General features: G+C 37.5%; 1 protein-coding gene across 5 annotated transcripts in view; it reads right to left on the reverse strand.

Moving 5' to 3' along the window:
* Positions 1-9,730: 9,730 nt before the first annotated feature.
* CCDC14 (coiled-coil domain containing 14) overlaps positions 9,731-18,901 on the reverse strand; it is a 44,143-nt gene continuing 34,972 nt past the window's right edge. For 4 of the 5 annotated variants that reach the window (XM_082839588.1, XM_082839587.1, XM_082839586.1 and 1 more), the window contains 3 exons: positions 17,156-17,374; positions 16,734-16,866; positions 9,731-10,936 (listed from right to left, as the gene is read on the reverse strand). In XM_082839588.1, the coding sequence (XP_082695714.1) occupies positions 10,012-10,936; positions 16,734-16,866; positions 17,156-17,374 (1,277 nt within the window). In that variant the 3' untranslated portion in view covers positions 9,731-10,011. The remainder of the gene's footprint in view (positions 10,937-16,733; positions 16,867-17,155; positions 17,375-18,901) is intronic. The other variant, XM_082839589.1, reaches the window with a different exon arrangement.

Here is an 18,901-nt window from a genome sequence, read left to right on the forward strand (position 1 = left end):
CTCACTGTTGTGGCCTCTCCCGTTGCGGAGCACAAGCTCCGGACACACAGACCCAGCGGCCATGGCTCATGGGCCCAGCCGCTCCATGGCATGTGGGATCTTCCCGGACCGGGGCACGAACCCATGTCCCCTGCATTGGCAGGCGGACTCTCAACTACTGCGCCACCAGGGAAGCCCTATACATACATTTATACTTATATTTATAAATGAAATAATATGGCATCTGGAATTTGCTTTAAAATAACATAAAACAGGGGGAATTAGGGACAGAATCAGCCATGGCAGATGGCGGTTGAGGCTGCCAGATAGGAACATGATAATTCATTATATTATCTGCCTACTTTGTGCATGTTTGAAATTCTCCACAATAAAAAGCAAACACACACACACACACACACACACACACACACACACACACACACACACACACACACACACACACCCCAAGCCATCGTTCCTATTGCTGATTGCGTGGTATGCATGAAGGCAATTCTCACACATGGCTGGCAGAAATGTAAAGTGTTACAACCTTTGCAGAAGGCAATTTGGCAAGATCTATTTTTTAAAATACATATATCCTTTGTCCCAGAAATTCTACTCCTGGGGCCCTATTCCTCAGGAATAGAAGTAGAAATCCACAAAGCCACATTACAGGTATGTTTACTGTGAAACTGTTCATAGGGGAACCCAATCTACAGCCATCTACAGTCTACAGCAGATTTGGTAGACTGGTCCACACTCCCTCTAGTTCACCCCTTTCTTATGTGTCTTTCTATTTTGCAGAGGCTGAAAAACTAAAGACATGGTTCCCAGACTGCCTTGAAGCTAGTGTTCTAGACTGTGATTTAATTTCACCAGTCAGATGTACTAGTGCAGCTCTGACAGACGCAGTATGGGTCTGGAGTCAAAAGTTCTGGCGGTAGCTTCCTACCCCCCCCAAGTTGCAGGTAGGGTGTCATGATTCTGGAACCTGCAGCTGGGACAGCAACTTCCTGACTGTATGGATGTTGTAGTTCCCTTGGGGGGCAGGTTCTTTGGGACCGTTGTGGGAGTCATCCCTGGAGGCCCAGCCTAGAGCCTGCTATATGGGTCCCTCTAATGATTTACTAAGTCCCAAATTTCCTACATTAAATCATTTTCTACTTAAAATAACTAGTTTCTGTTATATACAACTGATCCAAATTATTGAATAAATTGTAGTATTACATCTCCATATCATAGAATATTAAAAGAATGAATTAGGTCCATATAAATGACATACTAGTCATCTAGAGGGATTTTCATAGGTACTTCTAAGTGTGAGAAAATAAAAATACAGAAAAATGAGTATCTTATGACCCATTTTTGCAAAACAATGATCAACTCCCTGAAATTTCTATAAATACAAGGATCCATGTAGGATTTTATGAGCATGGAGAAAATACTGGTCATGAATATAGGTTACAGGTGTGTGGCTAGGGAATACAAAAGGGGCTAATATGGGGATAGGAGGTGTAGAATGAACGTTGGTGAAAAAAAGCAAGCATGATATGATCTTACATATGTACATTATTTGGTCAAAATAAAAGTTAAGCGACACATAGGTTTGAAGTAGAAGCTTAATAGGAATCAAAGCGGAGAGAAAAACAAATTACAAGGAAATATTTGAAGAAATAATGACTGAGAATTTTCCAGAATTAGAAAAGGATGTAAGATTACTGATTTAAAGAGCACATAGAGCACTAACAGGAGACATTAAAAACAAAAACAAAACACTGTCATACTCATTAGAGTGAAATTTAAGATCCTCAAAGCCAGAGAAAATTTTAAAGGCTTCCAGAGAGGAAAATTATATCACCTTGAAAGCAACAAGGCTCTGGTCCATGACAGTCTTCCTCAGAGCCACTGGGAGCCAGAAGGCAACAGTGTAATGTGCAAAGTGCTGAAGGAAAACAAGTTTGAACCTAGGATTTTATATCAAAGCCACTATGTTTTAAATCTGATATTCCCTCATTCTACTGTCAATTTTGCCTTCGTTTCTGAGGTGGCTTAATCTTTTCCTTCCATTTCTTTCCTAAACTCTGCCAGCTTCTGCTTCATTTCCTCCTGCTGTCTCATCGCCTTGTCCCTAAGTTTTTGCTTCTCTGTTCAATGTTCTTGATTTGAATAAATATTCGTTAAAATCAGTTTTAAAAGTTCATGGCCAGAGACTTCCCTGGTGGTCCAGCAGTTACGACTCTGTGCTCCCAATGCAGGGGGCCCGGGTTCGATTCCTGGTCAGGGAACTAGATCCCGCATGCTGCAACTAAAGATCCTAAGACCTGGCACAGCCAAAAAAAATTTTTAAGTTAAAAAATTAGAAAAAAAAAAAAAAAGGTTCATGCCCAAATATTTAGTCAAAACTTTATGGCAACTTTTTTTTGTGTGTGTGTGTGCGGTACGCGGGCCTCTCACTGTTGTGGCCTCTCCCATTGCGGAGCACAGGCTCCAGATGCGCAGACTCAGCGGCCTTGGCTCACCGGCCCAGACGCTCTGCGGCATGTGGGATCTTCCCGGACCAGGAACCCGTGTCCCCTGCATCGGCAGGCGGACTCTCAGCCACTGCGCCACCAGGGAAGCCCTATGGCAACATTTTTTTGATGTTTTTATTTATTTATTTTAAAATTTATTTTTGGCTGCATTGGGTCTTTGTTGCTGCACACGGGATTTCTCTAGCTGCGGCGAGCAGGGACTACTCTTCCTCACAGTGCGCGGGCTTCTCATTGTGGTGGCTTTTCTTGTGGAGCACGGGCTCTAGGCACGTGGGCTTCAGCAGTTGTGGCAGGCAGGCTCAGTAGTTGTGCTCGCGGGCTCTAGAACACAGGCTCAGTAGTTGTGGTGCACGGGTTTAGTTGCTCTGTGGCATGTGGGATCTTCCTGGACCAGGGATTGAACCCATGTTCCGAGCATTGGCAGGCAGATTCTTAACCACTGTGCCACCAGGGACGTCCTTGATAAGGTTTTTAATTTAGTTTTATTTTTCTATTTCTTTTCTCTTTTTTTTCCTCAAAATATTCTAGTATAGATCCTCTGCTGGTCCTTCTTGATGACTGATTTTTTTTTGAAGCAGATAAGGAAGGTTTTCCTGGATCAGCTATTTGCAGAATGCTTGTGTATAAGAAGGGTTGGAATTTTCCTTAATCTTCAGTTTTGTGCAGTGATTTGTTTAGCGTTACTTCTCTACATGGCAATAGGCATCTATATTTTTCCCCCAACATAAAGCTTATGGAACTTCTTTCCATTGTTGTAAACTAAGGATTTACAACGTTTCCCTCTGGGTGAGCTGTTCATCATTAAGAAGCGTACTCTGCTAGCTCTTTCTGCTACCTGGAACCCATAGCATCCCCTCTCTGTTTCTTATCATATGTACCCTGCTTGATAACTACTGCTTCTGGCAGTTCTTCTAGCTCATCTGTGACTTGGTTTTAGAGCTGCCTCCTAGTTTTCCTCACAAATGGCATTTGTACTTCTCGTTTTTGATTTCTACAAAAGAAGGGGAAAGGACAACTTTACACTTCCATCTTCACATTGAAATCCAATGGAAACTATAGTTTAAATGTGAGGGTGACATAAAAACATTCGAGTCCTCAGAAAGTCACCACACAAAGATACTCTTTAAAAGTGATATCATCTAGAAGAAAAATAAATATGGAGGACACCTAAGAGATGAGTATTAGAGGAAAAGAGAAAGAACAGCAACCCAAAGCTAAAATTCTATATGACACCAACATGGTGCGAGTGTCCATCAGCGCTATGTGTCTAGTTCCTTTGGTTGCAAACCATCTCCTTGGAAGTTGTAGCATTTTGAGCTGGAGAGTCTTTGAGATCATATTTCCTCATTTGGCAGGTCCTCGGGCTCTAGGTCCCTCAGAGGCACACTTTGTCTTGTGTTTAAATACTCAGTGTGTATTCTCACGCACTAGAGAGCTAATGAATTATAAATGGTTGAAGGTCACAAAGACTATGAAGACAGACTCACTTGGTCACCTGACTCCCAATCCAGGGCTCATTCTCTTCTAATGCACCATTATTAAAATGAACTTTCCCATAGACTTAAATATCATTGCCTTTTCAAGTGTCTTACATTCATCAATGATCTATCATGACCTTTTCTCAAACTTTGGCCAGAGATACAAAACGACAATTTAAATTCTCATACTCTTTATGGGTAAGTTAGGGGACAAGAGGAGCTGCCTTATGTGTTAGTCATCCATCATTACAGAAATCTGACCAGATGGCTTTTTAGACCAGTTGAGATGGTGGGGAGGGAAGAGGTGATGACAAGTGGTCTGAGTCTCTGGTGAAAAAAAACGATCATTAGCTTTGTGGCAGGGGAAGGGTGGAGTGGTGGCATAGAGGTCACTGCTCTAAATGGTGAAGACCTACTTACTCAAATATTTATTGGCTTGTTCTAGTTTGTGTACCATCTTCCACCAATCTATCTCCCTATCCTAAGACAGCAAGTCGGATAGTATTGACCTAAAAAAAAGAAAAAGAAAAAAGATTAATTTTCTCTCCATCTATTGAGGCTCTGGATTTAAAATTTTATTTTTCCTTTACTCCTTTCTTCTTGCCAAACCACAAACTACTACCCTCCAGAAGGATCTGTTCTGCTTGTTTTGGAGCTGCTGACTTTTAAAATACTTGATTCTGGTCTCCAACCCCATTCTGGGGCTAGAGCTCACAGCCAAGTGCAGAATAATCTGGAAAGGATGGTGGGGTGAAAATATGTACCTTGGCTGTGTGCTCCCTGCTGGGCAGTGGACCTCATTCCTTGTTTTAGATTTGAACAAATGTGTCCGTCTCCAGCTCCAAAGGGGACCACATTTTCCTGCTGGAGAGTCTGTGATACTTCTGCATGTCTCCTTGAGATCTCCATGGAAAATGAGCCCTCTACTCTCCAGAGGAACAGAAGATATTGCTGGGGTCCTGGAAATGTCCGAACTCACTGTGAATGCCAGTGCTGATGGGGGAAAACTCATGTAACTTTCTCCATCCACTTTAAAAGCAAGTTTAGATAATGACTTTTGATGGAAATGGCTAAGTGGGAAAATTGTTTTACTAGCATTATGCCACATGTTAAACAGAGAATTTAAGAACATTGTGTGTCTTTCATAAAGCAAAAATGAAACCTTAAGTGTCTAGCACAGTACACGCCCGTATACATGTAGACCAACTATATATAATTAGTGATCATTAACAACTATTTACCACTGACAGTTTGCAAAGCATTTTTACTTATCTAATCCTCATGATAAATTACAGAAGGAATTCCTTTATTATTAGACCATGCTAGTAGAGAGAGAATGGCATACAGCTAGATTCTGGTGACAGATTTGGGGACCCAGGGGTTCAAGTGGTCATGAGATTCACCTGATATCAAGGAGACAGCATAGTGAAGAAAGTAGACTGAGAATCACAATATCTGGTTCAGGTGTTAGCTGTGGGGCCTTGAGCAAACGTCTTTAATATTTTTGTTTTCAATTTCCATATTTCTAAATTATCCTTGCACTGGTGACAGTTTAAGTTTCTGCCCTATCTCCCCTCCTAAAGATCTAAGAATCTGTGGCTTCTCCACAGCACAAGCAGTAGTGTGCAACTGTTTGCTAAACAAGTGAATTTTGCTTCAGAAGTTAATAATAGGTATAAAGAATAAAAGTTACAAGGAGGCTAACGCTAGGAGCTTAGATGTATGTAATAAAGCTGTAACAAGCTGTTGCATGAACTTGCCCACACCAGGAGGAAATTAACTGAAGCCTCGATGACCATTTGTCAGGGATTTAGTTAAGTCCAGCAGTAGTTATTAACTGCCTACTATATCATAGGTACCTAGTGTCACGGGGTGTCAAAGATGAATAAATCCTGGTCCCTGCTCTTACGTACACAGGGTAGGAGAGGCTGAAATGTAAACTGATGCATCAGTAGAGGTATATGCAAGGTGCAGAAGTTGTACTCTGGGTTTGAAGAATGAGTAAGAATTTGTCAGGAGCCTGAGGAAAAGGGTGGTCCAAGCAAAAGGTACATTTGGGATATTACCAGTAGTAGGTATCACTGTAAAACAGATTTCCTCTTCGGGTATGAGAGTGAGAGAGAAGACTTTTATAGATAGAAGTGCTTTCAAAAACCAATTTTAAGCCCTTCAGAAGTCCCTAAGATCTTACCATCTCTGATAATAATTCTCTGGGAGGTCATACTTGGGCCAACTGCTTTAAATAAAATATGCCCAGTTCTCTACACATGATATACTAAAACACCAATATATAAGTTATATAGTCATAGAACACATTTGTTTAAGCAACTTTAGGCAAAAGGAAAGCAAGAATTAACAGATTTGAAAAATGATTAAGGGAGTGTTAGCTCATAAATCAAATTCAACTTTAGTGTAATGCTTAAATTCTAGACTCCTAAAAATAAATTTTGAGAAAGGGCCTCTTACTCTAATAATTAAAACTTTAACCACTTCTGTCATTCTTTGTGACCTTACCCCATTTTTTTCTTCACAGCACTTACCCTTTGCTTGCGTCACACTGTAACATAAGCTCCTTGAGGGTAGAGAATACCTGTCTTGCTCACTGTTGTGTTCTCAGAACCCAGAATAGCACCTGGCACATATTAGAGCTTTCATTTCATTTATTCATTGAATGAATGAATGAACCTTTAGCTGAAGGGATTGCCCCATAATATGAGCACTAGATACACTTAAGTTGTGATTTGGCTGCATATGCCCTTTCTACCTAACTAGGCTTTGCAATTCTGCCCTACTTTCCATGCGGTTGAAGGCCTTTATTTTTAAGGCACTTGACATAAATGCCACCATTAGTAAAAAGTAGAGATTTCTGGACAAGTCACTAAACTCCAAGGGTGGCAAGAATAAGCGAAAAATGTGCGCCAAGTACTTCTTTGGCTTCTTTAGCCCTGATTCTAGGATCCCTACGCTTGGTCAAATAGAATCAGATTCTAATTTCCACCTTCAGTGGTATTCACAAATACGAAATCCATAATGAACAACCTGTACATTATCTCCACAGATCCAAGAAAGGACCGTAGAGTAGTGACAAAATGCTGGAGAATAGTTCCTTCCTATTCTACAGCCAGTACCTATCAGGAGACGCTGAATTCATCCTTTCAGAGGTTAGGGGACAGTCCATATGCTTTTCACATTCTGGGATATCAGAAAAGGTTTTGTGAGAACACCGGGATTTGGGACTAGAATGACCCTACTGCGACGATGATGAGGCAGTTACAATGACTCCTGGTGTCAGATCAGAACTGCTGAGAATGGGCCCTCTTCCTCTCCTTTTTAGCCCACTCTCCATTATCACTACCGTTACCAAGACTTACACTGGAATTTAACTCTGAACTTAGCCAAGAACTTGGTTTTTCATTTTAGACAGTGCTTGCTCAGTGCGACTTGATCAAATTAAAAACCTTGGCGTCATCTTTGAGTTCTCCTTCTCTTTCATTTCCTATTAAGTCACCAAGCCTATTGAAAACGTTTCCATTTGTCTCTCCTTTTTCACTCTTATTGCTAAAGGCTTATCAACTTATGTCTGGACTACTGCAATGGCTTTCTACATAGTCTCTAGCCTCTCTCTCCTCTAATCCTTCTTATTTACCATTACTCTATGCAGTTTTAAGAACATCCAGTTTCATCTGGTGACCCTCAATTTAAAAAAAAACACCCCCAGGATACCCTTACACCCAATGATTTCATAATGTATAATGGTCATTCCTCAGCCTGGAGCTCAAGACGTTCTACAGTCTGACCCCAGCTCTTCTAAATTGTGTTACCGTCATCTATTACTACCATTACCATAAAGGAACGTCAACCCTCTATTTTAGTCAGGCTGCTGTACCTAACATTCTCTGAATATACCACTCAGCCTCCACATTCTGATGGTGCTGACCTTATAGGGGGTTAACATTTTGAGGATATTTACAGAATTATTCAAGTCCTATACATTCTTTAAGATCCAAATGAAGTTTCTTCTCTTCTAGGTCCTCCTCTACCATTTTGGGACTTCTTTCTACTCTAAACTTCTATGAAACTCACTGTCTATTCCATCCATTTTGCTAGGGTCATATTCCATCCTAAAATTTAACCAAATTCTTTCATGTTTCTATGCCATGTGTATGTCTTTAATCAAATAAACAGTAAGCTCCTGGTAAAGGTCCCCCAAGGATTTTTCTAGTCTCATTTGTTCTTCAATCAAATTATTAACCCTTAGTTAACTGAACCCATAAACATTAAAAATGTTTCTTTGCATGTTAGGATGCCCGTCCTATATTAAGGGTAAAAGAGGACAATCTTCTTGGATATCATATAATAATCTTAAGAATTTACTTCTGCATATGAATAACAACTGAATATTTAGGAATACACAGATGACACAAATTTCTCCCTTGCTTTATTATTTTGTATTTCTGAACTGTACTTCTGAACTTATGTGTTCAAGGGCTGTGAACTGTTACCTCCACATACAACAAGGAATTAATTTATGAATACTGGAAGTAAGAAATTAAAAATATTAATGGACAATTCTGTAAAAATAGCTTAGAATTCATTTAATATTTAGACCTAAGAAATATCTTTCTATAAAATCTGAACATGTCAAAGAGACTATATCTGGGCCCTTTAGAATCTGTAGCCCCAACACTTAAAAACTAGCAGGAAGAGGTTCTGGGACCAGCAGAACACTCTTTAATGCTAAAGCCTGCCCAAGCACTAAATACAATGACACCAGGGAGGTGACTTGTATGGCATATCAGTGATAGCACACTACGCAGTTTTCTAAGAGTTAAAATGTGCTGTTTACGTGGAAGGAAATGATACCAAGTAGTTAGGGAGTGCTAGTTTAGAGAAGCACAGACCAACCTAATTCATATTATTTATAGAATAGAAAATGTTCTCAGCTAAAGTGCTGAAAAAAAGAAAAAATTGGTCCAGAAAGGCAGAATTACAACCAGTGCAAGATTTATAAAATCCATCATGTTCAGAGACTTCCCTGGTGGTCCAGTGGGTAAGACTTTGTGCTCCCAATGCAGGGGGACCAGGCTTGATCCTTGGTCGGGGAACTAGGTCCCGCATGCATGCCGCAACTAAGTTGCGGCATGCATGCCGCAACTAAGAGTTCGCATGCTGCAACTAAAGAGTCCGTGTGCTGCAACTAAAAGATCCCACATGCCACAACGAAGATCCCATCTGCCTTAACTAAGACACGGCGCAGCCAAAATAAATAAATAAATAAATATTGTTTTTAAAAAGTCCATCATGTTCAAATATAATGACAAAAAACAAACACTTCTTTATTTAAAAAACCAAATTTCCAAAACTAAAACTTCTTTGTTAGCATTTATTAGTCTTTTACTTTTTAATGGTCTTAAATGTATTTGTGACAAAAATAAAGTGCCAAAGTTTTAAGAAACCATATGCTAACTTAGGATGTTATCTATATTTTCTTGGACCAAGCAATGATTTTTTAAAATAGAGATATTGGCACTTTTTCTCTTAAAATAAATGTTTATATGTCTCACCAATAACACCAGCCTGTAGCACAGAGCATTCCACATAAAAACACAATGCCATTAAAAGCCAAACAGGAATCCTGAAAGAGAAAAGAAACTCTAGTTTTAATATAGTAAATTGTACCCAGAGACTCCCTTCCCATTATCCTTTAGAATAACCAGAGTCCTTCCAACCTGCACCCTTAGCCCAGCAGAGTAAGAATAAACTCTTAATTGATAAATACTAAATTAAATATTATTTACAATACTTACAATATTTTCCTAGTTACACACAACCTTCTTCTCTTAGCAAATGTCACTTTCTTAAGATGACTTGTTTTTAAAAGTTCCAGTGTCAATATATTCCAATAATAAATTTACTATTCATACAATTTATTATTTCACACATAATATAAAACTTTAAAGAAATTTAAAATATATATTCAATGTAGCCAAGTTCTATTCTTAAAAACAACTTTTCTTCTGAGTTTACGTCTCCAGAAGACCAGTCCTCAAGGACTTCTGGAGTCTAGCAATGTTGGCATCCAGTGCTGCAAGGCCATTTTGGAAGTCTTGTTCATCACGAGAAGTGAACGTTGAAAAAGAAGTGCTCCAGTCAGAGGTTAAATCAGAATTTAAAAAGCTACCATCAGAGACTGCACTACTTTTCACTTGAATGCTGCTGTTCTGACAAGTGGAGGGGCCATGACACGCAGCCAATTCCTCTGGCTCCTCAGTGGCAGGAGGGATCTTGCGAATGGCTTCCTTTATTATCCTGAGGAGTTGCTTGTCCTCCATATCAGCTGTTCTGGAAAGTTTCTCAGGTGCAACTCCTTCCTCTTTGGAAGAGGAACAAACTCCAGGTGCACACAATTTACTTTCTTTTTCAGCAACAAGTCCACTGACCATCTGCGGTGGAGCAACACTGATCTGTAGCTGGAGGGATAATCTCTTAGATAGTGGTGATTTCTTTTTAGAAGTGCTTCTAGCAAACGGAACGTAAATTGTCTTATCCAAATTACACTCATCTTCTATTAAAGTTGTAATTTCACTCTCCTCGTCAGAATCCTGTTTTGAAAGGGCAGGAATGATTCCAGGGGCTGATGCTTCCATGTTCCTAGCATTAGTATGCTGAGGGCCTTCAGAGGGCAGAACATTTTCATAGGGTCTATCTGGCATTGTGTTTTCCTCATTGTTAATTGTAGAAAGTGGCTCTGAACGTGTAATAATAGTGTGAACTGGTTCTAACTTATTTAGATAGCTCATTATGGAAGTGTGAGCAGGGATTCGGTCATGTTGAGGTTGTTTTTCATAAATGTTCAGGAGTGATTTCGTAAGATTACTCCCAGACTTGCAACGAGCAGTGTCCATACTAAGATCTGAGAGAAGCTTTGCCATACTGGTCTGTAAAGTTCTGTTAAGAAGAATTTAGTACACTAATTATTTCTTTGTACCCATTTCTTACATTTATTTAAATATACCTCATCTTTAAAAGAAAGTATCTGAGGCAAGCACCTGGTTCTTAATACAGGAAAAAGCAACTAAAAGCACAAAATCACAGAATATGCTCTGGAAAGAGTAAATTAAAATAAGAAATGATAAAAGATCTTGGTCTGCATCAAATCGATTATTATTATATCTAAAAATAGAGGCTCAGAAAAATTTCTCTCTTAAGGTACAGAGATGCTTTATTTTTGAGCAACATTGCAAAATGGTAAATATATTACTCATTTGTTAGTGGATTCTGTTAGTAATTAAATTACTTTCCATTCAAAATATATATGCAAAGGACGCTGGAATAGTGCTGGGTAAAAAAAAGAGGATAGAGATAATTATCTAGTATAATTAGGTAGCAACAGCTAGGCTCCAGGAAAAGTGTGATATAAGGAAAACCACACAGGGTTTGAAGTCAGACAGAAATGGAATAATATCTTCACACTATCGCTAGCTGTGATCTTGGGCAAGTCACTCAACCTTCCTGAATCTCAAGTTCTTCAATTGCAAAATGAAGGTAACTACTTCAGAATTAGAGTGAACATTAAATAAGATAAAATAATAAAACATAAGGGTAAAGTGCCTAGCACAGTTTCAGGCTAAGTGGGTTTTTATTTCGTGGCAGCTTTTATTAGTAGTCCTATTAAAACCATTTTATACCAAGGCTTTAGTCTATTTGAATTGAATCATAATACACTCTTAAATACAGGTAAGAAAAAGAAACACACCAATTTTAAAAAAAGATACAAGGAACATCAACAGGTAATTTTAAAAGACTACAATTAGCCAATAAGTATGTTTTAAAAGTTCAACTCTTATCAGAGAAATTCAAAGTTTTTAAATGTGATTTTTTTTCGCCTATCAAGCTAACATAGGAAAATAAGAATATCCATTGTTAGAGAAGCTTGGAGAAGCAGGTATTACTAGTGGGAGTGTACACTCTCTGAGCAGACCAGCAATATATCAGAAGCCTTAAAGATTTGTATATCCCACACCTTTTGACCCACCAAGTTGCACTTCTGGAACTTTATCCTACTGATATTCACCAAGAGGCTGTACCCAGAGATATATTTACAAAGATGTAATTTATAACAGAAAATAAATGGGGTTAATATCCTCAAATACTGTGGACTGATTTAGGTAAACTATGGTCTTACTGCATCACAGCCATCTATAGCCATGTTGTAAAGAATATTTATTGATAAGAAAATGTTTATTATACCAGGTTAAATTTAAAAGACAGACCATAAGCAACACAATAACAATATTACTTTTGTAAAAACAGTTACACACATCCAAATAAAATACTAAAAGGAATCTTTATACGAAACCATTAGCAGTGATTATATCTTTGGATACAGAATGAGTGATTCTTTTCCTACAAAAGGAAAAAAATAGTTTTTTTCCAACCTGGCTTTCACTGTCATCTTAAATATGCTATGTTTTGAGTTCTGATTACCATTCAAATGGCAATGGCTCCAGCCACTTTTTCCTCATACCTCTTTCAAGAAGCTAATGAGCTACTATTAAAAGATTAAAAAATATGCTATAGAAATGTATATTTAAAGAAATGCTGTAATGAATAATGATCCACTAGTTAATTCAACAAGACTGCACACTGCGATTTTTATTTATTTTTAGTAAAGAAATCCTTATGTTGAAGTTCCTTTCCAGACTTAAAAATGTTATCTCTGCTGTGCACAAAATCTGCAATACAGAAAGGAAGGAAAGGACAATGTAATAAGAGTTTAATCTCTGGAAATTAATAGCAATCACTAAGCTTCACATGTGTAAACAAAATGTGACTCACCATTGTCTTTGAAATTAAATCTCTGTAAGTAAAAATAGGCCAAAATTTAAAAGGAAGCAATACAAGCACCTAGATAGCTACAAAGTAGTTATATTTGTGTTTCTATTATATGAGACTCAGCTAAACACACTGATTTTTAATGCTTGGAAAACTGGCACATTTTCATAATAAGAAATGTAAAGTTCTTTCTTGGCTATTTATAATAATTTAAATAACTATCAGCACTTGTAAGAGTGCTCTCAGAAGCTATTAGAAGAATATTTACTAATTATTTACTGAAAATATATTAATTTTCCTCACATTTTAATGGTTTTATAACATGTATTCTAGTAAAATCTTTAAAAAGTGATAAAGATGTATTTCAAAACTATTGAAGGGGGCTTCCCTGGTGGCGCAGTGGTTGAGAGTCCGCCTGCCGATGCAGGGGACACGGGTTCGTGCCCCGGTCCGGGAAGATCCCACATGCCGTGGAGCGGCTGGGCCTGTGAGCCATGGCCGCTGAGCCTGCGCGTCGGAGCCTGTGCTCAGAGAGGCCACAACAGTGAGAGGCCCGCGTACCACAAAACAAAACAAAACAAAAAACTATTGAAGGTTGAAGAAAGAAATGGTTTAGGAAATCTGTTTAGAACTTGTATGTGAAACTTCTAGTTCCATCATCCCTCCCCAGTAGTCTGAGAAAGGCATTAAAAATTTTTGTGAAATCTCTGAGACTATTTAACACACACACAAAAATATATACCTATCTGAGGTGCATGGCTATAGGGAAAAGATATGGGATAGATGAACATGAAGATTTATCTGTATTGTCAGATGTCATTGCTTTACTCTCTAACGTCAAAAGTAAAATTTAAATGGTCACAGTTAGCCCAGCTATAGGACTGGAGATTTTCCTAATTAATTGAATTACATAGGGTACCACCAAATATATCATAAATCACCAGTGTGGGTGAATTTTGACATCTGAGCTCCAAGAGCATTTTTTTTGTTGTTTTGCTCTTTAATTTAAAGGGCAAAACAAAAATTGCCATCAGTGGGTATATATACTTAGCATTTTGAAGCTAGTACTGAATCTTCAGAAAATGCAGTGGCAGAACTATAAGACACTGTGCTAAGCCTGCCTACTATGTTTCTATAATCATTTAGAGTCTAGTTAGTCTGACTAATAGCTGAAATAGTAGTCATGAGGCAGGATTTATGCTCAGCATAAAAAGAAAAGGTCCTTAACAACAATGGAAAAAAACTGACAGGAAAGTTCTTGAGTCTTAAGAAAAGGAGAACAAAATGTCTATATCTAACATTTTAGACACAGTCTTTTCTAAAAGCAGATAATATATAAGAATTAATGACCTTTCTCAGTTTCTATGTTAGGGTAAATGTTAAGGCTCCAATTGGCAAACGAATCCATTGTCATTGCAAGGCTAAAGAGGGAATCTGAAGTCTTGGCTGAAGTCCAGCTCACGTCCCAACTGGGTGTGAAAGTCAGGTATGTGCCTTCATTTCTTTGGGCTTCCATTTATGCTAATTTCTAGAATAACTGTACTATTACTTACTCTGAAAATTGTTCTTACATTTTTGCTATCAATTTTCTTCACAAATGTACCACACGTTTATCCTTAAAAAAAGATGTTATTTCCCTTCATACATCATCAAAGAACTAGAATAGCTTTTTGCTTAACGATGTGGATATTTAGCAACTAAAATGATTAAATATTTCTTGTGTGTTTCACACTCATATATTTGGACCACAGTATACAATAAATGTTTGTTGAATAAATGAATAAGCAAATGAACCCATCCATTTATCCATCCATCTCCCCGGGGAAAAAATGCTAAGGTTTACGTAGACTAGATTAGGCATGGAGTTGTCACAAGGAATAAACTGTTTTAGTTAAGACCATACCATGTATGAGGGTGAAAGAAAACCTGGCTAGGAATTAAGAGATGTGAGTTCTAGTCCCAGCTCTGTTATTAACTCTCTATTAATATTTAACTTACATGGCCCTAGTTTCCCCAACCATGAAAATGCAGATATTTAAATCTTCCCTCCATAGATGAGGACAAATGAAATAATAAAGAGAGGACTTTGAAAAAAATCCAAGTGCTTTATAAAAAAAAAGATAACATCAGCTTCTAATGTCATGCCCATAAAGGAGCTGGGTTTAGTAGTATGAAAAAGAAATTGAGGGAAGAAAACTCCCAGGGAGCTAGATCTTCTGCTTGGGGCCAACAACCATGCCCCTTAGAATGAGGAGATGCTGCCAGTGACACCGAAGCAACCATTCATGGAACTTGACCATGTTACCTTGCTGTCCTGTTTCTCTTTTCCAAACTGACTATATACCATATGTACTTTAATACATATGTTAAAAAATATGTATTAAAAAAGTTATTTTTTAACTTAAAAAAGTTTACTGATATATAATTTATAAACTATAAAATACGGCATTTTAAAGTGTACAACGTAGTGGGTTTTTTGTATATTCAGAGTTGTACAACCATAACCTCTACCTAGTTTCAGAACCCTCACAAGAAACTCTGCGCCCATTAGCAGTCACTGCCCATTCTTCCCCTCTTCTCCCAGCCCTTGCCAACTACTAATCTACCTTTTGTTTCCATGGGTTTGCCTATTCTGGACATTTCTTAGAAATAAAATCATATAATATGTGGCTTATTGTGATTGGCTTCTTTTACCATAAATATTTAAAAATAACAGAATTTTTACCCCAAATTACTCCTCAGAAAAAAGAAGATGCTTTTCTTTGGAGACCTTATAAAGACTTTCATAAGAAGGGACATTCTCCTAATTACTTCACTTTGAATAAGAGTGGTATAAACCAATTTTTAGAAACTCTGCCTAGAACCTAATTAATTAATTATAATACTACATGGATACAAGAAGTGTATTTTGTTTTTTTCACTGTTCAATAAAAGTTTGAGTGAAATTATTCTGTGAAAGATGAATGAGGAAAAAAAGTGATATTTCTATATTAATAATAGCTTTTATAAAGTCACTTCAAATATGTTTACAAAGCAAAATTAATATTATATATATTATTATTTATATATATAGTTCATCTATTTCCCTAAAAGTTTATAGTTCAAAATTGGGAAAAAAAGCTTGTAATTCAAAATGGGTCTTCTCATTTGAAGTACGAAGAAGACTGTTTTCTATTCAGGATTGTTTTATGTTTAGAACTATGAATTTCCAGGATCATTCAAAGGCATGGTCAGATCTGATGATATTCAGGCCTAAAATAACTGACTACTCTAGGATTTAAAAAATTTGTTGAAAATCTAATTCTCGTGAACCATCTCAAGAGAAAACTGAACTTTATAAGTGCATATCATTTAAAAATTGAGTGAGGTGGTTTTATTTATTTAAGACATGTTAAGGAATAAAGGGATCTTAGAAGTTGCTGCCAACTCCCTCATTTTACTGATGAAATGAATGAGGCTCAAAGAGGCTAAATGACTTACCCAAGATCTTATGAATGAGGGCTTACGGTGCTAAGTGCTTTTCATGAATGATTTCTTAGTCCTCCTATCAACCCTAATCATGTCCCCACTTTACAGGTAAGGTTTAGAAAGGTTAACTATCTTGCTCAGAGTCATACAGCTAATACATGGTAGAGCTAGGATTCCACTCAGGTTTCTCTGGCTTCAGAGAGCTCTTAACCATTTTGCCAAATAAGTCCTTAGCTCCTCATCAGAGGCCTTTTCACATGGTTTAAAAAAGCAGTTAGCCATGTTTGGAATTTATCTTAACTGGAACAGAAGAAAACATCATTAGAAATTAGCAAAAACATTGAGAAAAGGGTAGGGGTAAGAAAGCAGGTCCAAAATTATTTTGAAGTTCATAAATACATCTAACAAAAGGCATAAGTTATTCAAATGATGTCAATATTACCTGGTTAATTCTCTTAGTCGAGTCACCTCAGCATCACGCTGACGTAATGTTATTCCCAAAATCTGATTTTCCTTTTCTGCAGCTTCTAACTTAAACCGGCAGCTTTTCACATTGACTAAAGCTTCCTCCAATTCTAAAACAACAGAAAAGTTTTAGTTTCCCTATTACTTTTTTTTTTTTTTTGCGGTACGCGGGCCTCTCACTGTTGTGGCCTCTCCCGCTGTGGAGCACAGGCTCCGGACGCACAGGCTCAGCGGCCATGGCTCATGGGCCCAGCCGCTCCGCGGCATGTGGGATCTTCCCGGACTGGGGCACGAACCCGTGTCCCCTGCATCGGCAGGCGGACTCTCAACCACTGCGCCACCAGGGAAGCCCCCTATTACTTTTTAAAAAGTGACCATAACTGTAGTTCAAACACATACCAATTTTCATTCTTGTTGTCTCAATGTCAAATTGCTGTTTATTTTCAAGTAAAGTTTGATCTTTCTCTTTAAATATACCAGCAAACTTTTTGTTTTCATCTTTCTGACTTTCTATCACTTTTAAAAGCTCTTCATTTTTACTCTGTAGTAATTCTTGGCTCTTTAGTGACTCCTGTAATTGATTTTGCAGTGACTTGTTCAATGATTGAAGAGAAAACACTGTAAGACAAAATCGATCAAATAATTATTACCCCAGATTAAAAACCACAAACCTGGAAAAGCTGTTTTTTTTAAAAGAAAAGGCTTAGAATTTATTGATTTTGCTTAACAATTATATGCTTGAGCAGTTCTATGTAAATACTAAATGTATTTAAAAAAACTGATTGGCAGAAGTCATATCTTTCTTCTCCAATTAATATTTCAGGCATTAATTTTTTTACCTTTTTTAACAAAAAAATAATATATATACAAAGTAAAAAAAATTCAAACACCATGAAATACCAATGATACCAAATGAGTCTCAATGAAAAGTCTCCCTTCCCACCCCACCTCCACTCTCCCCCAAGAAGCAAGCAATATTAACTTTGATATCCTTCTGGAAAATACTTTTGCATATAACATATATTTAAGCATAAATGAATCATACTATACCCGTAGTTTCTAACCTTCCCTTTTCCCCCCTCCATAAGATTGTTATGTATCAGCACACAGACCTATCACATTCTTTCTAATGGCTATAAAATGGCACCTTTCATTTAACAGTTGCAGCCTTGAGTGAAGTGGAATCTGGGCATACAGTGGTGAACAACAGAGACATGGTTCCTGCTCTCATGGAGCTGATAGCAAACAAGTCATTATGAATAGTAATACATGCTCTCAAGGCAACAAGAAGGGAGATGGTAGAGAATAAAAAGAGACAGGCTGCTTAGAATGGCAACCACTGATCTCACTTTCCATCTTGGCCTCCTCTCCCCCACCCATCCCCATGGTTTATTCATAATGGAACCAGAGTGATCTTTTCCAAAATTACTCTGGTGAAGTTGAATGCGTTTATGAAGTGCGTGTTCTGTTGGGTGCTCATATTTTTAAAATTTCTTTGTAAGAGGTATTTTTATATATTAGGAAAATCAAGCCTTTGTCATATCACACAAAAAAAATTTCCCCATTTTGTTGATGCTTTTTGAATGTATTTATAATTTTGTTGTGCATAAAATGAAAAAGATTTCTGGGACATGCTTTATCAATCTTTCCTTTGTAGCATGTGAGTTTTTGTTGGGCTTAGGAAAAGTTCCTAAGAATACAAAAAAAGTTCTTATCTTCTCCTCTAGTACTATTAGTTTTTTTTTTTTTTTCTTTTCTTTTACTTTAAGCTCTGTGATCCATACGGACAACTTGGCAATATCTGTCAAAACTGCAACAGTATATATTATACCCTTTGACTCAGAAATTCTACAGCTATAATCTACAAAAACAGTCACACATGTGCACAAAGATATTTGTTCAAGGATTTTCATTGCAGGATTATTTGTACTGGGAAAATGGGGAAAGTACCTAGATATCTATCGGCGGAGGACTTTAAATACATTATGACAGAACTACATAAACAGAATATCTACACAGTTCTTAAACAGAAAGAAACATATTTATATATTTTGATAGAGAAAAATGTCCACTACATATTAAGTGAATAAATACAAGCTGCAGGAGTATATACAGTGTAATCTCATTTTCACAAAAGAAGTACAT

Source organism: Leucopleurus acutus (genome assembly GCF_964270905.1).
Source record: "Leucopleurus acutus genome assembly, chromosome: 5".
Classification (NCBI taxonomy): Eukaryota; Metazoa; Chordata; class Mammalia; order Artiodactyla; family Delphinidae; genus Leucopleurus; species Leucopleurus acutus.